At 34.7% G+C, this 24882-nt stretch overlaps 1 protein-coding gene across 4 annotated transcripts in view; it reads right to left on the bottom strand.

Moving 5' to 3' along the window:
* AHI1 (Abelson helper integration site 1) overlaps nucleotides 1-24882 on the bottom strand; it is a 215619-nt gene that overhangs the window by 105598 nt on the left and 85139 nt on the right. For all 4 annotated transcript variants that reach the window (XM_027085763.1, XM_027085773.1, XM_027085784.1 and 1 more), the window contains one exon: nucleotides 19806-19923. In XM_027085763.1, the coding sequence (XP_026941564.1) occupies nucleotides 19806-19923 (118 nt within the window). The remainder of the gene's footprint in view (nucleotides 1-19805; nucleotides 19924-24882) is intronic.

Below are 24882 nucleotides of genomic sequence, written 5' to 3'. Positions count from 1 at the left end.
TCCAAATTCAGCACAAGGAAGGAAATAATAAAGATCAGAGAGCAAATAAATGAAATAGAGACCAAAAAACAATGGAAAAGATCAGTGAAAACAAGAGCTGGCTTTTTGCAAAGATAAAATTGGTAAGCCTTTAGTCAGGCCCATCAAGAATAAAAAGAGAGGACCTAAATAAACAAAATAAGAAATGAAAGAGGAGAAATTACAACCAATATCACGGAGACACAAAAAAATCATAAGAGAATACTACTAACAGTTATATGCCAATGAATTGGACAACGTAGAAGAAATGGATAAATTCCTAGAAACATACAATCTTCCAAAACTGAATCAGGGAGAAAGAGATAATCTAAACAAACTAGTAGTGAAATTGAATCAGTAGTGAATTGAATCAGCAAACAAGTCCAGGACCAGATGACTTCACAGGGGAATTCTACCAAACATACAAAGAATATATGCATTATCCTTCTGAAACTATTTCAAAAAACTGAAGAGAGAGGAACACTCCCAAATTAATTCTGTAAGGTCATCATTACTCTGATACCAAAATAAGACAAAGATACTAAAAAAGAAAATACAGGGCAATATCTCTCATGAATATAGATGCAAAAATCCTCAACAACATATTACCAAACCAAATTCAACAATAAATAAAAAAGATCATACACCATGATCAAATGGGATTTATTTCAGGCATGCAAGTATGGTTCAATATCCACAAATCAATCAATGCAATATACCACATTAACAAAGGTAAAAATCACATGAGCACCTCAATAGATACAGAAAAAGCATTTGACAAAATTCAACAACCATTCATGATAAAAATTCTCATCAAAATTAGTACAGAGGGAACATATAGCAACATAATAAAGCCCATTTATGACAAACCTACAGCTAATATCATACTCAATGGTGAAGAGCTAAAAGCTTTCCCTCTAAAATCAGAAACAAGACAAGGACGCCCACTCTCACTACTTCTATTTATTATTGTATTGGAAGTCTTACCCACAACAATCAGACAAAAGAAAAAGAAAGAAAGAAAAGAAAAGAAAGAAAAGGCATCCAAATTGGAAGGGAAGAAGTAAAACTGTCACCATTTGCAGATGACATGATACTATATACAGAAAACCCTAAAGTCTCCACCCAAAACAAAAACTATTAGAACTAATAAATGAATTCAGCAAAGTTACAGGATACAAGATTAACATACAGAAATCTGTTGATTTTCTATACACTAATAATGAACTATCAGGAAGAGAAAGCAAGAAAATAATCTCATTTAAAATTGCCTCATATAGAATAAAATACCTAGGAATAAACTTAACCAAGGAAGTAAAAGACTCTAAAAACTATAAAACACCGATGAAGGAAACTGAAGATGATACGAAGAAATGGAAAGATACTATGGATGGATTGGAAGAACTAATATTGCTAAAATGTCTATACTACCCAAAGCAATCTACAGATTTAAAGCAATCCCTATCAAAATAGCCATGACATTTTTCACAGAACTAAAACAGATAATCCTAAAATTTATATGGAACCACAAAAGACCCTGAACAGTCAAAGCAATCTTTACAAAGCTAGAGGTATCATACTCCCTGACTTCAGATTATACTACAAAGCTACAATAATCAAAACAGTATGCTACTGGCACAAAAACAGACACATAGATCAATGGAATAGAATAGAGAGCCCAGAAAAAAACCCACACACTTATGATCAATTAATCTACAACAAAGGAGGCAAGAATAAACAATGGAGAAAAGAAAGACTCTTCAATAAGTGGTACTGTGGTAACTGGATAGCTACATGTAATAAAATGAAATTAGAACATTTCTTCACACCATATAGGACAAAAAAATCAAAATGGATTAAAAACCTAAATTAAAGAAGGGAAGCCATAAAACTCCTAGAAGAAAACGTAGGTAGAACACTCTTTGACATCAATTGAGCAAATTGTTTTTTGGATCTGTCTCCTAAGGCAAATGAAGCAAAAGCAAAAATAAACAAATGGAACCTAAACTTAAAGGTTTTGCACAGCCAAGGAAACCACTGACAAAATGAGAAGATTACCAACTGAATGGGAGAAAATATTTGCAAATGATATGACCAATAAAAAGTTAATATACCAAATATGTAAACAGCATATAAAACTCAATATCAAAAAAACAAATAACCCGATTAAAAAAGTGAGCAGGAAACCTGGATAGACATTTTTTCCAAAGGAGACATACAGATGGCCAACAGGCACATGAAAAGATGCTCAACCTCACTAATCATCAGAGAAATGCAAATCAAAACTGCAATGAGATATCACCTCACGCCAGTCAGAATGGCTATCACCAAAAAGACGACAAACAACAAATGTTGGCAAGGATGAGGAAAAAAGGGAAATCTAGGACATAGTTGGTAGGAATGTAAATTGGTGCAGCCACTATGGAAAACAGTAAGGAGGTTTCTCAGAAAATTAAAATTAGAACTACCATATGATCCAGCAAGTCCACTCCTGGGTATATATCTGAAGAAAACAAAAACAGTAATTCAAAAAGATACATGCACCTCCGTGTTCATTGCAATATTATTTACAATAGCTAAGGTATGGAAGCAACCCAATGTCCATCAACAGATGAATGGATAAAGAAGGTGTACTGTGTGTGTGTGTGTGTGTGTGTGTGTGTGTGTGTGTGCGCGCGCGTGTGTGTGTGTGTGTGTAATGGAATATTACTTAGCCATAAAAAAGAATCAAATTTTGCCATTTGCAACAACATGGATGGACCTGGAGGATATTATGCTTAGTAAATAAGTCAGACAGAGAAAGTCAAATACTGTATGATATCACTTATATGTGGAATCTAAAAAGTAAAACGAACTGGTGAATATAACAAAAAAGAAATAGACTCACAGATATAAAGAACAAACAAGTGGCTACCAGTGGAGAGAGGGAAGAGGGTAGGGGCAAGATACAGGTAGAGGATTAAGAGGTACAAACTATGTGTAAAATAAATAAACTACAAACATATGGTGTACAGCACAGGGAATATAGCCAATATTTTATAATAACTTTAAAAGGAGTGTAATCTATAAAAATATTGAATGACTATGTTGTACACCTGAAACACAATACTGTAAATCAACTATACTTCAATTTTAAAAAATTCTATATTTTTCATATGCTTTCAACAGCCTTTAAATACATGTAGAACTAAAGTTTAAAGGAAAAAAGAGATAGTAAGCATTATAATTAAATATTTATATGACAAAGGTTAGTTATTCTAACAATGAGTTCTTGTTAGAACTCAAGGGCTTCTCTCATACAACCTGAGGTGAAAATAATGACTTTATCATACATTTAATAAAAAAAATTATAAAATATGCACACACATACATATATATGTGTGTATAGATATATGTATACACACATACATATATACATATTTATATAAAACCTGCCCCCTCCTCTCTGTCTCACTACTAAGTTTGGATGCTCTCTCATCATTTGGACTATTGAAATAGCTTCCTAATACAACTCTCTGATTTGCTCCATGAATCTTCCAATGACATCCCCACTGCCAGAGAGACTCTTCCGAAGGGAAAATTGTTACCTTGTCCTTCTACAGCTTAAGCTTCAGGATACACATCATCCTCCTCAAGTATTTAACTCAAACTGCTTAACTCAAAATGGCACGCAAAGCTATTTGGACATCACTTATAGTTCAGGTCAAACATTCTGTTCTTTAGGAAGCACTATGTGATTTTCTTCCCCTCATCCCACTTCTGATTTAGATACGCTTCCCCATCTCTCCTTCCCTTAGTATTCCTGTGCAATCCTCTATCACAGCATTTTCCTCACTATAGTTATTAAAACTTTAGTTTCTTGTCTCAAATAGTTCATCTTCAATAAATGCTTGTTGAATGACTGAATACATGAGTAGAGAAAATGAGAATTATAAAAACATCTTGCAGCAGAATAGGTTACAGAGTCTCCACAGGTACAGTCATCCCATATTCTACATATTTTTCTAAATATTCATCTAAAAGTGAATTTTTAATAAATGTGAATCTTAAAGTGGTGTATCCTTATTTAACCTGGTAAAATGTTAATATTTATTTCATATTGGATGTTTCTGGATGCTATGGAAAGTCTTCTACATATTTCAAAGATTTCAGAAAGAGAATATTCTTTGAAAACTGTACTTTTCATATATTATATGAAAAAACTTCTCCAAACTCAGAAACATCAAAGGCTAAGGGCCTTAAGTCTACAATGTCTGGGGGTCTATACAGACCACAGAGGTATAGCAGTGAATATTCAAACCACAAATTAGTAGGCTTTTCTGTGTTAGTCATGGAATCAGGTAGTGACCGGGAGTATGTAAACATGAATGAGTATGTAAGACACTAGGAAGTGGGGTAAGGGGTCCCTAAATTTTGAGACTAGTAAATTAGTGCTTATGAAAAAGTATAAAGCAAGCAGGGAGAAGTGAGTAGCTACATGGTGGACAATACATCAATGAGACAATGTGACTCCTGATTTCAGCCCCACCACCAACAGTGAATACAATTCAGTCTTTCTATGCTTCAGTTACATCTCATACCTTCTGGGAAGATTTCCTGGCTATGCTAGTCTCTAATGATCTGTGCTATTTATTTCCAAATATTAGTCAAAAAATTAAATTCACTGATCCAATGAATATATGAAGTTAGCATTTCTTTAACTGGCTCATAAACTGATATCCAAATAATTTAATTGTGCTAACCAATAACTGGTCAAAATCCTAGAGTACTTATTTCTATTTAAAAACTACCAAGAACTGCATACAATTTTTAGTGTTTGATCAATTTCCTCTCACTCTAACAAGAGACTGAAGTCTGTTCAAATCACATCTTTTGTGACATGCTCTAGATAGTCAATCTGAAGACAGGTATGTTTCTAACAAAATTGTGACACATATTTATTATATAGACAAGGACAAAATTATTTCAATTCTGTGTGTTCAATCCTTAAAATATAATTTAGCCTAAGTCTTTAACACTGATATTATTTGAACAATGTCACAGAACTCTGCAAATCACAAGTACAGCTACAAAAAAGATGAAGGGTATACTCATATAATTCAGGTATTTCTTTTTTATTCAGATTTGTTACTGCAGTGACGAATTAACAACAAAAAAAGACATTTAGCACCAACAGAAGCTTTCTGTATTTGCCTGTATTTTCAATTGTTTCCTTTACTGCCTTTTTTAGGTAGCAAATATCCAAGATATCAACCTCATAGTCATCCTAATGGTTCTGTCTCTTCAATAGCCTCTTCAAGCTTATCTCCCTTACTCCTGTGGATTCAAAGACTACACATATGCCACTGACTCCTTAATCTATACTTATGCTCCAAGCCTGTATTTCAAAGTATGTAGTCTAGTTCCTAGCACAGGGCTTGACTCATAGTAGGGCATTTAATAAATAAGGTTCAAATAGATGTGTAAGTTATTTGATGTCTTGCTCTAGATGTCTGCCAGGCATCTCAAACTCAATATATCCAAAACACTGTATACAATTCATTATCATTTTCCCAATATTCCTATATGCCCCTATTTTTGTTAATGGATTGCCATCCACTCCTTCACCGAAATTAGCATCCTTAGTTATCCTCAAATTCTACTTCTCTATCTCTTACCATTCACATTCCAAATTTCTAATACCTTAATAACTTAACATCTCTAGTTTCTTACTTCAGTCCAGTTCTCCCATCTCAATTATTAAAATTATATTTTAACTGGCCTTCCTAGCTGGGATGCCTTAATACTTTTTATAATTGACAGTCTTCTCATCTTGCAACAATTACTTTAAATATTGCTTTCTCTACATGGAATTATTCGTCATTACGTCGTATCTGCTCTCCTGTACACTTTGTTCATATTTTTATTTATAGCAAGTATTAAACTGTACAATCCCATCCACCTCCCCCTTTTAAAAATACATCTCTAGTGAATAACGCCAGTGTTGGGGATAGGGCGGTGCTTTGCACTCATTTATATAAGGTTCTGTATGATCTGGCCTCTCGCTACCCCTCTGACTTCTATTCTCCCCCTCATTCCTCCACACCAGACATATTAGCCTTTTTGCTGCGCAAAATGCACACTAAGCAAATTTCTGACTTGGGATCTTGGTTGGGTATGCTATTCTTCCTAACATGGCTTTCTTTCTTCTTCAAAATTTTGCTCAAGTGTCACCTTCTTTGTAAAGCTTTCCTTTACCACCCATTAAAAACAGCAACCTAACCCCATTCCCCAGTTCACCCTATCCCCTTTCCTTGTTTTGTTATTTATTCTGTATTTATTTGCTTATTGTCTGTCTCTCTCCACTGGAAGTAAGCTTAAACAAGGACATGGATTATTATCTGTTCTGTTCACTGATACATTCACATAACACTTTTAACAGTGCCTGGGACAAAGTAAGTACTCACTGGGTACTTACTGAATGTATGAATGAATCTTGCATTCCCAGAATCTGTATATGCAGGAATTAAACATCCTTTAGAATTAAAAACAAAAATAGAAGAAAGTTAACATGAGAAAGGATTGAATAAGGGAAAACTATTTTCATCTGTAGTGGTACAGTATTGAGAATATAAGAAAGTGAGAATTCATTTTCCCGGGTCCATCCATAAAAGATCCAATTTAAATTCTAGACAGAGACAATAAATTTAAATTCTGAACATAAGCATGATAATTTAGAAGACGTTTTCCACAACTCAAAGCAATGAGAACTCATTTTAAAAATATGATTATGCTGTATCAACTTTTTCCCTGTTAAAGTTCACTGAATATTAAGTACATTAATTTGCCTAACTGCTATACTATGCCTTTACACTGCCTTTAACATTAGTTTTTAAAGTGTTTTGCTTTCAAACTTGAAAATATACAGATTGAAAAGACTGAGGAGACATTAAGTATCAAGCCTCATAATATTACTACAAAAATAAAAGAAAAAAGAAGAAAGAGAGGAAAATGAGACTACCCTCTCCCCAAAAAACCTCAAACTTTGTTGATTCTGAAGTGGCCAAAATAAAAAACCTGCTCACTGCCTACTTTGCTCAGAAAAATTTAATAGCTGTGAGATGTGAAAGACTGGATTCCTTTCAAAAGAAGGGCAGGTATACACAATACACACCACACACCACACACACACACACACACACACACACACACACACACACACACACAGTGTCACTCACACACATTAATATAAAAGAAACTGGAGTGCTTTTTATGTATTAACTCACTTATTCCCAGAATACCACTGGGAGGCACGTTTGAAAGATGTAACATAGTAATTAAGGCTCTCACATGACTTGAGACATGTTAGTGTCCTAAAAGGCCAGCAACAAAATCCAGATTCCTCATTCTAAACTGCCATTTAGAGGAGTCTTAAATGGACAATATTGTTCTGTATTGTAAAGACAACACAGAATTAATACATTTAATCGAACGGATTCCTTTCTCTGCGCTCTCTTAGTGTTTTATGCTTATCTCCTGCTGAACTCATCCCCAACATATTATACCTATTTCTTTTCCTGCTAGACTGGGAGGACTTTGAAAGCAGTCTTTCAGCTTCCATTTCCCCAGGGCTTAGCACAGTCCCTAGCGCATAGTAAGCTCGCCATAAACATTGGTTGATAACCTGTATGAATTAATTTTTGATCAAGTATAAAAAGGTTTTTATTTTTTAAACTAACAGCTTTTTTGTAGGGTGCTTCTACTAAAATACAGTATTTCTGGTTTGATAAAAAAGAAAAAGATGGACACTAGTCAAAAATCATTCTCAATTTTACTCCTTATGAAATTATAGTTGAATGTTTTTACAGAGGAGAAAGTTGAGGAAAAAAGTAAACTGACTGAAATTAGAACATTAAAATAATGTTCTACTTTTTACTTATCAAACATTTACACTGAAAAAACTACTTAAATTATTTTTTAAAAATGACCAGTCATTCCACTTAGTCATTTCTTAGTTTCCATATTTGTCATCAACTTTGCTCTCAAGACTTGCAGAAAAACACAGAGTTATTCTTTACATTTTCATTCACTTTTCACTAAGGAAAAAGTTTCCTGAAAATACATGTTTAAAATTCTGGAAAATACAAATCAGCATTATCTAGACATCTCTATCATTACCAGAAGGTCTGGTTCCTCAACCTAATTTCCACTGTTAGTTGGCATTTCAATAAGTGATGGATATTCATTTCCAGAAAACATTACCAGTAAATTCTATGATATCATAGTCTCTTCACTATCTAGACCAAACTGACTAAACCACAAAATGCAAAAAGTATGCAGTTAGCTACTCTACACAAAACCTTAGGGCTATTCTGAGTACAGTCTTAGAAAAGTATAATCTAACTGAGTAAGAGCAATTGAAAACTTAATTTAGATAGCCCTCGTACTCTGAATTTCCAGGGCCTTCAGTAGACACAAACCAAAATGTTTAAAAACTAAAGTATTTCTTATCATAGACTTAATTCACAAAAAAGTTAATTTGGGACATAGAAATTTACAAAGGAAATAAAAATTATTTTTATGATATAAATAGTATTTCATTTTTTTCCCCATGACCAGGGGAGTGGAAACATAAGGAGCTGCTTCCTTGGTTCTAAGCAGTGCCTACCCTAAGCAAGATTAGTAAATAAAAAATAATTACTGATTTTTTAAACTCATAACTTTTCAAAGAATAACAGAACATAAAGACTGAAATGGATTGTGATGTGAAATCTGTGAAAATGCTAATGTGTAGATATATAAAGGGAAGGAATGAGTATATGTGATTCATATGGAACAAAATTTATTCTACTTTAAACATGAATTAAAATACTTTTCATTATCATAGATGTGGTCAACATTTTGATATACAATGTATTCACTATAATACTGAAAAACTAAAAATATTCATAAGCTCTAGCAATTGAAGAAAGGCTTCAAAATTATGGAATACTTTTTCTTTAAGACCAGGCATTAAGTTTATTATCAGAAAAAGTTACAGAAAACCAAAGAAGTACATATTTGGGAATACATTCCACATCTTTTTGTATGCCTAACTGCCTTAACAATGGAAAAACTGTCATTTCAGTTTAAAATTATAAAATAGTAAAATGTGTCTTATGGTTGATATTAAACAATGTTAAACATAGTCTTTCTCAAACTATAAAAAACAAACAATAAAGTTATGCCTGGTCAAAAATAATTTTGCCATTTTATAACCTGTCCTCTCACCTTGCCTGTTGCAGTCAATATAAAGTTGTTGTAATTCTTCCTCTAATCCTCACTTTGAGTGGATTGGTTACTGATACTAGCAATTTTCCCTGGAGGCACAGCAGTAAATTATAAAACATTCACTATCTTGATACTACCATGATATAAATTATGTTCTGATAAGGAGGCTGAAACCTTCAAAGTCTCCTACTTCAGGATTATATAAGGAAAACTACTTTTGTCTTGGAAGTGTTTTAATCAGTTTAATCAGTATGCCTAGAAGTTGCATTTTGAAAAAATACATACTGAAAGAATATGGATAGTAAGACATACACTAAATTTAATTCTAAGAGCATAGTGATTTGTCTTTCTAAAATTTAGTGGGAAGTTAAGTAAATTTAAAATCAAAAGGTTCAATGATTAAAATAGTTCTGGATATAGTCATAAAGATACTATCTATAACTCTTACTGCATTGTAAGTCAAACATAGGCTGGTATTTAAAAACTTTCACTTGCAGTAAACAGTTTCCTATCCTCTATTTTCAAATGACAAGTCACTAAGATGAAATCACTTGCTCCAGGTCACAGCATAAGAAACAGAATCTGAATCTAAATTCAGGTGTCTCTGACCTCTTGGCTACGTGCTACCAGAATATGTGGTACTAATTTAAATATGAAAAATAAGAAACTTCTGGAGTCTCTATTAAAGTTAATCAACGCACAATCGTGATGATGAAATATCATGAAATCTTCAGGATAATACTTTCAGGAAAGTTTTAATATTAAAAGCATTATTTGTATTTAATTTAAAAAATGGGTAATCCATTCTTTATATTGTAACACCTGATTTGTCTGGTGTCAGATAATGAAGATTTACATCAAAGTAGGTTTTGTAGATCTGTACTGTCCAATATGATAGCTACTGACCACATGTGGCTATTTAAATTTAAATTAAAATGAAGAAAAATTAAAAATTTAGTTCCTCAGTCACACAAGACACACTTCAAGTATTCAACTGCCACATGAGGCTGAAGGTTCCCATATTGGACTGTGCTGGTCTAGAATTCAGGAAAGAGGTCTGGGCTGAAGATAGACATTTGAGAATCACTGGTGTGTGGGCTTTACTTAAAGTCATGAGTTCATCAAGGAAGTGAAGTACAGGGAATAAAAGAGGATCAGATTGCAGTGGAACAGTCTAAAAAGACATGGAAGAAAAGAGGAAGAATCAGCAAAGGAGAATGAAGAGCAGTAGCTAATGAGATAAGAGAAAAAACCAAGAACGTGGTGGCCCAGAAACCAATGTATTAAGAAGCCATCGAGTGTGTCAAATGCTGCTGATAGGTCAAGCAAGATAAGGACAAAGAATTGACCATTGGAATCAGCAATGTGTATAGGTCACTGGTGAGCCTGAAAGAACAGATCAGAAATTTCAACAAATTTACGGAAGATGAAAAGTGATTAGAAACATCTGTCTGAAAACATTACGGTGGGCTGCTGTAGACACAGAATCTGACAATGAAACTCAGAGGAGCTGAGAACACAGAATCAGCATATTTGGTAGGGAGCAAAACAAAACATAATCCAGGAGAAATAATGGAAGGTTCACATATAAAACACTTGGGCCAAATAGGCTGCAGATCCCACATAAAATGGATGCTGCTGAGCATCAACCACAAGCAAAAAGAAAAAAAAAAGTCAATGGCATTGTCGTTAAAAATAATATTGAACAAACCATCTGGACAGAGTGAAGACTTCTAGAGCCGATACTGCTGTCCTACTTATTCTCTTTCTGACAGCCTGACAGGTGGGCTCATGTATCTTACCTGTTTACTGCCCTAAATATAAGCCTGCCAGTTAATATGTTTTAGCCATATATACAAAGTTCTCAATAGACTTTCTGCTCAGGTGACAAAACAGTTAGATTATAGAGTTATGTACACAACAGAAGAGGGAGGGACACCATATTTGTATCCAGTCATTCATTTAAAGAAAACCAGATACCAAGGATCATCAGATATAAAGGAAAAATCATTGGCATAAAAGAAAAACACAGGATACATTAACAGATGAAAAAACTGAACATAGAGGAAATATCAATTCAGAGAAGAGAACTTAGAGATCTAGGAAGATATAATGACATCCACAGAACTTTGATACTAGGAAAAAGGAACAAACAGGACAAGAAAGAAACCATAAAGATCAAATGGATGATTGGTGAACTAAGAAAGACTTAGAATAAAGGAATGAGAGGGCTCTGAGACTGACTAGGTAGAAAAAGGAAAGGAGAAGGAGTCCATAGTTTCTACCTGAAAAACAGTAATGCTAACATCAAGAGTAAAATACAGAAACTCCTTTCAGGAAACTCAACCTCACTCATGGCAATGATTACATTTCTGTCACATACATGACAAAAAGTGGTTAGCTTATATACCTTGCTACACAAGTTTGAGGCTGAAAATCTTTTCTGAGATTAGATTTCATATTTCAGAGCCACATATACTACAATAGCTCTGTTTAACTTTGCCTAAACTCTCAGAAATTTCATATTTGATCTTTTAAAAAAGATGCCATATGCAAATAACTTCTATAAATCTTTAAAATATAAAAAAGACAAATTAAGAAGTTGTTATTACATCAATTGGAAAGCTTTGGAAAAGGTAAACATCAGAATATCTGTAAAATATAAATTCAATGATCTGGCATGTACTCTGGCTATGTTAGAAAGAAATTATGTATTTTTCATATTCACTAAATCAGTAAGACATTTTAATTTCTCATAGTTTATGGTTTTCAGTTGTTTTCTTGTTATTTTTCACTGTTAATTATTTTACTTTAAAAATTAATACACTGGGCAAATGTCACAGTATAATTTGACAACTAAATTTAGTAGGTTCTTAAAACACACACACACACAAACACACACACACACACACACACACACACACAGAGAAATGTGACTGAAAAAGAAGAAAAACTTAAAGTAAGTTTTTTACTGTTAACAGAGGGAAAAGGTTTAAAATTGTAAGGTTAGAACCATATACACCATATAAATATTCTATAAAACAGCTTCTTACAAAATAAATGGCTAGGAAATAGTGCACAAATTTAAGTTTATTCAAATCATCAGATTCATATGAGGAGAAATGCTTGCATTTATATTCTCCCCTCAGAGGGTGTTAGGAGAAATTTCCTATCTCAATGAGGACCATGATAAGAAATTTCTTATCTCAATGGGGACCAAGTGCATACCCTTGTGCATGAAGACCATTCATTAAGTATATTAACATTAACTAGAGTTCATAAAAATGATGTTTAAATTAGGAAACAATAAATATGTAGAATACACTTTAAGTTATCGACATGGTTAGAAACACTTCACTAATTCAAGTGACATTTATTATTCAGGAAATATAGGCACTTTTATTACAAGTAAGGATAAGTTTCAACCTTCAACAAGTAGATTAACTCAGATCACTGGAGAACTAGTAAAATCCTGATATTGGTTACTAAAATAGCACCTTATATCTTTAATGTACCAATCAAACAACAATTTTAGAGACTGATAACAAAAAATATCTAACAAATAAACTCTCTTCTTTGTGGAAGGGAATATAAAATAGTGATGTGTTAAAGAAAAAAAGCCATGTGATCAAGGTCTTTTTCTTAGTGTCCAGAAAAATCCAAATATTAAAACATTCCCACCTCCAGGGGTTTTGTGTTGGCTAGTACTTACGTGGAAAGCCAAAGTTTCAAAAGTTAAGTGGGTTCTGGTGGATTATTTATATTTGAGATATTTGTTTGAAAACCTGTCTTCTAATTACTTCATCTTAATGTCTTTTTTGGCATGCTTCTCAAAATTCTCTTTTGAGAATCCATGTTTGCCTCTCTGACATGTTCTTTTTTCTGTCATCATCACTTCTCACATTTATTAAATCATGTCTTAAAATAAGATTTCCTCCATTCCTTTGGCCACAATGCAAACTGCATGATTTCAAAGTTAAAAAAATAATAATATAAAAAGAATCTCCCCAAAATTTCATGTTGTTTATTCTCACAGTATTTATGGATTTCAAAGTATCTCATCCTCACAATTCTATGAAGTAGAAAATTCATCTGAAGTAGAAAGTAGAGACACTGTACTGGCAGAGAGAAACTACCCAAGATAACAGCTGGGAAGTGGCAGAATTAGAGCTCAGCCCCAACACTTCTGGCCTTCTGACCCCAGGTTTAGTACTTTTTTCACCAAAACACACAAGTGCTGATTTCAGAAGAGTGGTTGGTTAGCATCATTAAGCACATTTAAGGACATGTGTCTACAGATAATCAGTTAATTCTGCAGATTATCTTTGGTAGTGAATTAATTCCTTTCATCCCACACCTGAACTGAAGTCTCGTAATTCTGGAGGTTTGAAATCAGAATTCAATGAAACATTCTTTTTCAATTAATAGTTTAAAGTTCATTAAGTAATACTAACAGAAAACTCTGCCAATTCTGATAGTATGAGGAAGTCTTTGAACTCATTTTGCCTTCCTTAAAACGGAAACCCCCTTTTACCATCACCTGTGTTTGAGTTATTCTAACCTAATTTTTGCCTAAATGTTTTCTTTTTCTCCCTTTGAAATATAAGAACCATCATATTTCCAGCTTACATGTAATCTACCTTCTACAATGGGTTTATATAAGGATATCACAGAATCTCTGGTGAAATTATGATACATAAATAATAGATTTCAGTTACATTATTTTAAAAGTTTTGCACTTCTCCATAAAAAGTTGAAACCTTAAGAAATACTAACATTGTGAAAACAATAAAACTAAAATTTGACTGGAAAAATAGCTCCTAATTTTAAGAACTGGTCAAGGGAATAAGTGTATACTTGGCAAAGACACGCAAAAGAAACGGAAAGATACAGTTTTTCAAATATTATCCAACATGTAGAAGCACAAAAGTTAACTTGACAGACCTCTCAACCAATACTGAAGTCATCTGAATTATTTTATATTTTTGTTTAAGTCAAACATCTTGACTGTTTAGGATATGGAAAAAACATTAGTATATGTTTACATGATCTAATGGAGAGTGCAAACAAAATATGGAGAAGACGGAAGCTATTGATCACTTTTAAAAACCAAGTCACAATCTGCCACCCCATCAAACTCCAAGTCTACAATTTAAAAAGAGGATATAGGACTTCCCTGGTGGCGCAGTAGTTAAGAATCCGCCTGCCAATGCAGGGGACACGGTTTTGTCCAGGAAGATCCCACATGCCGCGGAGCAACTAAGTCTGTGTGCCACAACTACTGAGCCTGCACTCTAGAGCCCGCGCGCCACAACTACGGAGCCCACGTGCCACAACTACTGAGCCCGCGCGCCTAGAGCCCGAGCTCCGCCACAACAGAAGCCACCTCAATGAGAAGCCCGCGCACCGCAATGAAGAGTAGCCCCTGCTCGCCGTAACTAGAGAAAACCCGTGCACAGCAACGAAGACCCAACGCAGCCAAAAACAAATAAATAAAAATATTTAAAAAGAGGATATAAAGATTACATTAATAGTCATATTAATAAAAATGAATCATTTTATTTTGCACGCCTCTACTTACCTATTAATATGAATTAAATTTAGTGCAATGCTGTGAAAAGATAGACTAGGTACACAAAAATGAATGATGCTGTCCTTCAAATATAGTCATACAAAGATGATAAGCACTTCCTCTAACTTCCACCCTCATAACTGTGATTGATTTTATTACTGAATAATCCACATGTTAAAATTTACTACTATTAATATAATAAGGACTCTCAAGATAGTTGAATGGGATCTGGGATTCAGACCAACTATCTCAGAACAAAATTTCTCTGCAGAGAATCTCTTGATTTCACTGGCAACTAAATACCACAATTTCACTGGAACTAGGCTTTAAGTAGTCTAATAACTGGTGAACACAGAATTATATTTAAAGATCAGATAAAAAGATAACTTCATTAATTCTTAGAAAATACCTTCGTGACACCTCAGTTTTAACAACTACACCTATTCCAAATAGTACTGTCCAGGTTATTACTTTGCAATATATCACACACCTCCAATGCTAGTAAGAAAAGTACACGCCCGAGGCCAGAGGGACCTCTGGGCAGAGTGGGAGGACAATGGGCCAGGAATGAAGGAGTGGCTCTAGGCATAGCCTCACTGAGGGTCCACCTCACTTCTGAACTAGTGCCCTCCTCCAGCCAAAGGCAGAGGCAGCGTGGGATGGTGAGGGTAAGTACTGAGCTAGGCGCGATGAGATCTTGCTCTAGATACCAATGCCACTAGCTATGTGAACTCTGACACGTCAGCCCTTCTGCTTCTCAGTTTCACGGTAAAGGGACTGACAGTCAAAGATTTAAGGTCCTAGCAGCTCTCAAGAGTTTACACTCTATGATTTTAATGTTTACCCTACTTCTCAGAGGGTTTTGTTGAGGATCAAATGAAGATGTATATAAATAGATTTTGATACGAATAGAAGTTACTGTTGTTGTTTTATAGATTTTCTTCATTATACTAAGGAAGTTTGGAAACAGTTTTGAGATGCAGTACAACATGTTCACCATATGGTGAGACATTTATGAACTATAACCTACAATTTAATCTAAAATGTTAAAATTAAAATGTCCTTTTTTCCCAGCTTTATAAAGGTATAATTGACAAATATAATTTTATAACTTTCTTTCTTATACAAATTACTCAGAAAAGATTTATGGTTTTAATTTTAATAAAATTAGCTGATTTATTATTTTGTTCATTAAGAACCTAGAGCAAAAGCCTAATGAACAGTTCCTAAAATAAGTATCTCATAAGAGTTGTATCCAGCTCTTTTCCTCTCTAACCCATCTCTCACTAAGACATGAGCTGTATTTTTTATTTTATTTTATTCTATTTATTTATTTATTTTTTGCGGTACGCGGGCCTCTCACTGTTGCAGACTCTCTCATTGTGGAGCACAGGCCCCGGACGCGCAGGCTCAGCGGCCATGGCTCACGGGCCCAGCCGCTCTGCGGCATGTGGGATCTTCCCGGACCGGGGCACGAACCCGTGTCCCCTGCATCGGCAGGCGGACTCTCAACCACTGCGCCACCAGGAAAGCCCGAGCTGTATTTTTTAGAAACATATTTTATCATTTCTCTTTCATCCTCATACCTTTGGATAGCTCTATTTTATCTAGAGAATAAAATGTGAATTCCTCAGTAGGGCACAGTTTGACCCCAATCTACTTTGCAACTCAGTTCTTCCCAAACACTTCCATCTCACCATTTCCTCCAGCTAACCTAAGATTCAAACCACTGCCTGGCCAAGTCAAGCTCGCTTCCAGTTGTTTGTTTAGCTGCCTGCCTCTCGGCTCAGCGTGCCCTCCTGCAGCCCCATCTGCTGATGAGGCCGATGACAAAGACAGAGGCGAGACCTTGGAAGGTATGGTTTTACCTTCCAATGAGTATGGAACTCATTCTGACCGCCACAGAAACCCATTTAAGAGTTTTAAGCAGGGAAGTAACAGGATCTAATTTATATTTCAGAGAATCACATTGTCTGCTGTGGGGAGAATAAGCTAAGGGACAGGAGTAAAAGCAGGGAAGTGGAGGGAGAAGAGGGATCCCGAATGGCTTCTGGTTCAACCTAAATGACTGGGTACATGTGCCGGAGTGCTGGGTGGGAAGACCTGGTGTGGGGCAGGGGAAGTGGAAGTGGAGGAACAGTTTGGGGGCAAGAGTTCTGCGTGGACATGTAAAGTACGAGAAATCGCTCAGCTGCTTTATCCCTCTATATTTCAGTGACACTTTGTTTATACTGTGATTTTAGAATTTATCACACTCTGACATAATTTGTTGCGTGCTCATTTGTCTTCCCAACCAAAGTTCCTTGAGGGCAGAGACTGCCACATTTAGTCCATATCCTTAAGAAAGGGACTTAAACAAAGTAGCCACTTAAAATGATTTTAGAATGAATAAAGATAGTATTCTAGAAACTCTGAAGAATACAAACCAAGGAAGAAAGTCTTACTTTTCTAGCAGTCTCCATTACCCAGAACTCACTTTGAATAAGGTCAATAGAAGTAAATGCAGACCGTAAATGCACTTCTGGGTCTTGTCTTCCAGCATATAAACTCACTTATATATAATATATATCAAATCAACCCTTCCTCTTAAGCCTCTTGCATGAAGGCCAGTGGGCCCACATTGACTAGTTCTGTGTAAATAGTCTTCCTTTACACTGTACAAAGCCAAAAGCTGATAGCTTTTCAGTAAGATTTTTATTTTTAAACATCCTATCTACATTGTTTCCATAGTCCTTTATTTCAGATTCTAATAGATTATTTATACAGTCAAGAACACTTAACTATTTATCCCCTTTTAAAACTGGTTTGAATATTGAATAGACTCAGAATTTTTAAGACAGAAACTCACCAAATCCAGAGCCCTCATTAACCTGCAGGGATGAGAAAACTGAGGCCTGAAGAAATTACTAAAGATTCTATAGTCATTCAGAAGTGAAGTCAGGTGTAGAAACTAGTTCACCTGTTTCCTAGGGCAGGATTTTTTCCACAAAGATTGGCTTCTTAATGAATAAGATGGATTTGGCCATTTTGCAAAGGACTACATAGTCTGCTTTTATAACTCTTCTATACAGCAATATCTCAATAAATTTTATAGGAAGGATATGCCTTAAAATGAGGTCAGGCATATTAATAACTAAAAATCAAGCAAAGCATTCTTACCATGTATTACATGGCTTAATGGTAATGCTCTTGCGATAGTGCACACACCAAGGGACATGCATGATTTAAAAGGCCCACTCAAGGCCTATATGGCCACGGAAAGCTGAAGGTAAAAGGAGCCAATCTTACGTATAATTGTGAAGTTTGCAAGGCTGGCCTTTATCATATCGGGCTTTCCTTTTATTCTTTATCTTTAGTCTTTATCTGTCATGGTGGTAATCGCTCTTCCATTTCAAAGGCCTTCCTATCTATCCTCTCTGCTCTTTCCGTTTACAGAAAAAGAATTTTATATCTATTATCTACACCTTGTTGGTTGATAAACTTAAGACACTACTTGAATGAACTTTAATCAATCTGCTAACTCAGTCAGACATTTATGTTCTATCCCCTTAATCCTGAAATGTGGAAGGAAAGATTTGTTCCTGGAAGAATTTTAGACCTCAGCAGAAAGATAGGGATCAAGTGGTGGAGACAGGTTCCCTCCCTCCTAGTCATTAAAATGATGCGGTCTGAAGGCAAACCAAGTATCGAGTTAGGTGCAGAGAATGTGTCTACAGGAGCAGCCACGGTGGGCCCCCCACTGTACACAAGAACAAAGCTGTTCCTCGAACTTCTAGCGGTATCTGAAACACTAGAAATTTTAAATTTCTAAGGTTTGGGATAATTGTTAATTATTATAGTGATTTAAAATTAGAACTCGAAGTATTTTCAAAGCTAATGTACACACTCATCCTGTTTACGAGATAAGTATGTTACACTCATATAGTATCTTATGCTTATAGAGTGCTTTCATATGTGCTTCGTGATTTGAACTTCAACAATATATAATGCAAACATCATTTCTAGTTTTAAAATGAAGATTCTAACATTTGCAGGTAATAAGGATAATAAAAGGCACAGCCAGACTGAACATAAGAGTTCCCGAACCAAGTATTTTCCCACTGTAATACGTAACTCAGCGATATTAAAATGTAGCAATATTAAAATAACTTGCACAACTCCAAATACCTTCAAAGTAGAAAAGTAATATTGTTCCTAAATTTCTAAATAAAGTATGTTGATCTTTTCAAGCTCAAGTTTCTTCTTCTTCCTATAACTCTCTGTCAAAGACAACTGTTTTGTTATTCTCAGCTGTCTCATCTTTCTAAAAGACTTCAATGGCAGTAAAATACCATAAAACACCTAAAGCTAATGAATAGAAATAGTCATCTTTCAATACCAAAAATACACATTTCTCACCTAGATGCTTTTTCTTCGATATCCTTTGAAAACCTTATTCAAATTAATTTAAAACATTAGCCTAAAAATTTGCAGTTGTATAGTTCAACTCTGTGATTGATATACATTTTAATAACTAGCTTCTTTGCATATTTTCTTAATTTTCTAATTTTAAAGAAACACGATAGTACTGGCAGGATGTATTCTGTTTCGGCCAAAATGCATTTTATGTAGGCTTTCCTTGAAATGAATTACAAAATGTGATTATCCATAAACTATGGTTCCTTTACCCAAGGGAAACTGAATCAGATTTCATATTATACATGTTTAAAACTCACACGTTTTGCTACCTTTAAATTATTATCTGCTCAATAGAAGAGAGGTTGGGAGTGTCTACTATTAAAATTACCAAATTCAAATTTGCTTTTGAAATAGTTTAGAAAGAAAAAATGCTGGAATATAACTCATCAGGTGTGAAAACTGACCATTACAATGCTATGAGCCAGATTTCTGAAGTGAAATAAATGATATCTATTAAAAAACAGAATCTGAACATTGAAAGAACAGTCAAAGCAAGAAAGGGGCTCACCAGTTTGAGTGAAACCAAACTGACGCAGAATCTGATGAGCGTCCAGCACGTTTGATTGTTTTGACTTCAACTGTTGTGAGGAGGCTGATACTGAAGTAAATGAGAGATTTTTGTTAACCTGTAATAGGAAAGGCAAATCAGAAACGAAAGCGTAATTTCCTGGGTTACTGATGCAAAAACTGGATGAGAAATAGTTGCTTACGATGCAAACCAGGACACTTGTCAAAAGGAGTGGCAATGATTTATATGCTTAGTTTTTAAGAGTTTACAAAACTTTAAAGATTTTACAGAATAGTTTTTATCAAAGAACGAATACAGTGGTAGTGAAAGCGTAACTATATTAAAGTCGATCTGCCTTACTTTGAAAACAAGTTTGCTTAGCATGGAATTGACTTTATTAGTAACTCAGAGTGGTCTTAAAAGTTATGCCAAACAAACTGTGAAAAATAAAAGTGACTCCTTGACTGCTTTCAATTAAGAAAGGGTTAAAATGTTTCACACCCACATTTCTTTAGCATTTTTGAAATAGCAGGTACTTCCTTTTCAGAGACTGCACAGAGAACACCTGTAATATTCATGTTTATATACATCATGGTGACATAGATAACACAGCTGCAACCTAACTTGCCAAGTGAAATAGTTTCCACTGCATCAAAAAATCTCATTCTTAAGACAATGTCAAAGAACAACTAAAATAATGAACAAGCAAAATTTCTGTAAGTAAATACAATGTTCCACAACACAAAAATCCTACTATAGTTGTCTGAGTACAATAGTTTCACAGAAATGAAAAGAATAACAAGTGCAACATTATAACTACAGCTACTGTAGAAAAATACATGTCACAAAAAAAGTTTTAAATGTCTAGTACATTAGTAAATTCATTTTGTAGCTCAAACAATTTCAGCAGTGATCTAGTCACTCATTATTAATAAATCATTCATTTATCTTATTATTTTTATCACTTTCAAAAAGCATGATAAAATATGATCTAATTTTGAAAAAATCTGAAACAGTTTCAAAAGTAATGTGTGAATTAACAAACTGTTAAATGATAGTTTATGGTATGTAAATATCAGTAGATGAAAACAGCTCCTTTCTCTCTCTTTTTTTGCAATAATCAAAACTACACAGAGGACTTCTACTGTATTAGTATTTAAAAATTCCCTTTTGGTGTTCTGTATACAGTAGTACTGGGTTGTGGTTACATGCCCTTTTCTGACTCAGTATTTACATAATGTTTGTAAATGCTTCCCTTCTTTCAAACAGTGATAGTAAATGGTATATCTTAGATTAAGTTTTTCTCTTGAAGGAAAGATAATTTGGTGAAAAAGTCCATTAAGACCAGAAGATAATATAGTTCTAAGGTTCCTAAACTGTTGTGGTATCATCTTATAAAAAATAAAAATATTTTTCAAAGTAGTTAGATGGGGTCAAATACTACATCAATGCTAAGAAAAATTATCCAGCTAGAAAAATTCTGTAAGGAGCCATTATTAAACATTGACCAAAATTAAAGTTGACTATATTGATACAACAGCTAAAGTAACAATGCTATCACTTAACATCATTGAACTTCATTTTCCATCTTTAAATGGAGATAATAACGTATGCTTCAAAGGAAATGTACCTGAAGAGCAGTAACAATGAACTGGTATTATAAAGAGCTATTCACATAGGCTAACCATAAAGCACTAAATAACATATTAAATATGAAATAGATTAAACAAAGTACGTTGGTAAAGGGAACCTGAAGTGCTATACAAATGAAGTGCCACATAAATATTAGCTATCATTAACATCACTACAAGTAAGCGTAATTAAAAATATGTAATGCAGTACAAAGATGCAGTAGATTTTTCAGAATGCTATGCTTTTAAATGGAAGTACTATATACAAAATGACATATTTATCACTGAAGTATTTAATCCACTTCTCTTTTTAGAATCATTTTTCAGTTTTACTTCTGTGTTCTTAAAAATTTTTATCCTACGTGTCAAACAAAGCATTTTGAAATCTGGTGCAAAAGAACAGGTGTATGCTGGACAGCGCGCGCGCGCGCACACACACACACACACACACACACACACACCTGCCTTAATTTACTTGTGTTAAAACAAAAATGGATACCAAGAAAGCTAGAAGAGGATACTTAAATGCCTCCACTCAAACAGAAAGACTTGCCACTCTTTTTAAGTAAAATGCTGTTAAAAAACCTCAACTATAATCTACAATTACATGTTTTTCCTAAGCATTTTTATAATTTACTCTTTCTGGACGCATTTCTTTTCTTTTCTTTTCTTTTCTTTTGTGCTATGCGAGCCTTTCACTGTTGTGGCCTCTCCCGTTGCGGAGTACAGACTCCGGACGCGCAGGCTCAGCAGCCATGGCTCATGGGCCCAGCCGCTCCGCGGCATGTGGGATCTTCCTGGACCAGGGCACGAACCCGTGTGCCCTGCATAGGCAGGCGGACTCTCAACCACTGCGCCACCAGGGAAGCCCAAGGACACATTTCTTAGAGACTATTCGAATGTCCATGAAGTGATAAGTGGCAACCTAACAGAGCAGAGGAGTCAGTTTCTAAGGCTGGGATAATTGTTAATTATTATAGTGATGTGAAATTAGAACTCCAAGTATTTTCAAAGCTAGCTTACACATATTCACTACTTCATTTAAAGGAAGAAAAATAATAACAACCATTAAATACAGTGAAGCAATATCTATTTTTGAAATATATGCTGTGGAAAAGAATTGCTTAATAATTTTACAACAACAGAAAGGTTGGCTAAGATAGTCTACCCTACAACAATCTATCCTCTTTTTACAACACACTTTTCTGCTTGCTTCATGCAAAAACCACAGTCTGCCAAAGTCAGTTTAATACCTCCATACTGTGTAAAAAGAAAAGCACAAAAATTTAAGGAAATTCGTAATAGAGAAAAAGAAAAAAAAACACACCTAGAACTGCCAAGTTAATCACACAACTGTTTTGCCTACTCTTTCTGGATATAAATAGTTTTGTGTAAAATATGCAAATACTAATTCTCTAGGAGGGGGTTAATTTTCATGTTAAAAAAGTCATTGCTCTAACCTAAAATTGAATGCACAAAACTAAACAGGCCATCAATAGTTTACCTTTTAGTGACTAAATTGTAAAACCACTGGGAGATATATAACACTGATTTCCATATACACTTACAAGTCTAATCATTTCAGCTGACTTTATATGCTATATTCACCTGAAGAACTGTTTTTAAAGTTTCAACTTGTGAAGACACTTCAAATGGTTTTAAATGATAATGGAAAAGATATTAATACTGTCTGTATGCGTATGTTAACAAATTTGTCCCACGTCCTCCAGACAACTGTCTATTTTTTGAACTAAATTTGAACAACGCAGATAATACTTTAATTTGAAGACAGTTCAAAACCCTAGACAGTATGTAGGAAATGTTTTGTTGCAAGTTATATGTGTGTTGTAAAAATTAAAATCCCAATATTACAAAACAAGTTAAACAGGAAACTTGAGCCAAAGTGAGATTCAAGTTATCTGAAGTAGGTCTCTTAACATCTCATAATATAAGTTCTAAAAGCAGCTTACATTTCTGTGATATCTAGGGTAGTAAAACCTAAGAAATGAGTTGGCTATGGTGTCATAAAGAGAAAAACAACATGATCTCTAGGCCCCAGATAATTTCCTTGCAAGTTGGGACAGTGAAGTGAGGGATTAGAAAGAAACACTGTTACTATTAAAGAGAAATTTTTACAGTGAGGTAACGTGCTAGAAAATCTCCCCCAAATCAGTTCACCAATGCTGTATTAACTAAACTAGAATTCTAATTGGGATCAGCCATAACAAAGTTTTACTTTGTAATATTTAATCAAGATTTTTTGAACCCTTGATACATATACCAAAGACTGGTGGTTCAAAAAGTACTGATATATTCCTCTGTGAGAAGCTCAAAATTAAGATCTAGTCCTGGTTCAAACCACTTATCCAGCAGTAATATGCCTTAGGGAAAGCCAATTTACCTCGATGCCTCTTGCAATAACAAACGTTTACCTACTTTCTCTCTTAATGTATTTCCTTACTCCAGAGAGAAAATTTGGTGCTGGACCCCCCGAAATCCTCACTTCTAAGAACATACCTCTTGCACCATTCAAGATTAATCCCTCCATCTGTCCCCCTTGGGGATATCCTTAAAACTCTTCCAAATTCTACTTCCAAATTCTCTACTGGCTGTTTGTCTAAAGGCTATAAGCATAAACTTTTCTACTTTAGTATAAAAATAGAAAACAAATTCTCACTGTGATTCCATAATTTCCTTATGCTTCACTGAAAGTTAAATTTCTTGAAAAATAGCACATAACTGCTATCCATATACCTCAACCATTCACTTTCAAGCAGCTACAACAAAGCTTTTATCCATCAGAACACTAAAACTGAAGTTAAAGTCATCGTGGACTTCAAATGATCAAATTTAGCGGATTCGTTGAGGCCTCTGAGATAGCTGACATTGTCAGTAACTCTCCTGTTTCTGGGAAACCATTTTTCTGTTGGTGATCCTGCCACTGCCTATGAGTGTTGTTTGCTAGACCCCCTGGGCCCTCTTCTTCCCTCACAACACATGGTTATCCTGGGCAGTAATGTTTGTTGTCACTGCCTCATCTGTCTTTTATGCTGATGATTCTTCAATATATTGGGTTGGCCAAAAAGTTCGTTCGGGGTTTTCCGCACGATCTTACGGAAAAACGCGAACTTTTGGCCAACGCAATAAGACTCTTCTGATTGGTAAGTTCAAAACCAAATTAACCTTTCCCCTGCTGTTCACTTCCTCAGGGAAAGATATCACCAGCCCCCCAGCTGCCCCAGCCAGACAGATGGGCATCACCTTGGACTGCTTCCTCTTGCTTCACACAGAGTCACTCATTAAGTCAATCAGGTGCTCTGGCATCAGATGCCCCTCCTCCACAGTTAGTGTTACTGTTGCAATAGTCTCCTGATTTGTTTTCCTATCTCTTGTCTCTTCTCTAATTCTTTTTCTATACTGCTACCAGGATGATTTTTCTAAAATGT

The sequence above is a fragment of the Aethalodelphis obliquidens genome, unplaced genomic scaffold (genome assembly GCF_003676395.1).
Source record: "Aethalodelphis obliquidens isolate GAN/ISIS:26980383/991018 unplaced genomic scaffold, ASM367639v1 scaffold3, whole genome shotgun sequence".
NCBI lineage: Eukaryota > Metazoa > Chordata > Mammalia > Artiodactyla > Delphinidae > Aethalodelphis > Aethalodelphis obliquidens.
This window is presented reverse-complemented; position numbering and strand designations above follow the sequence as displayed.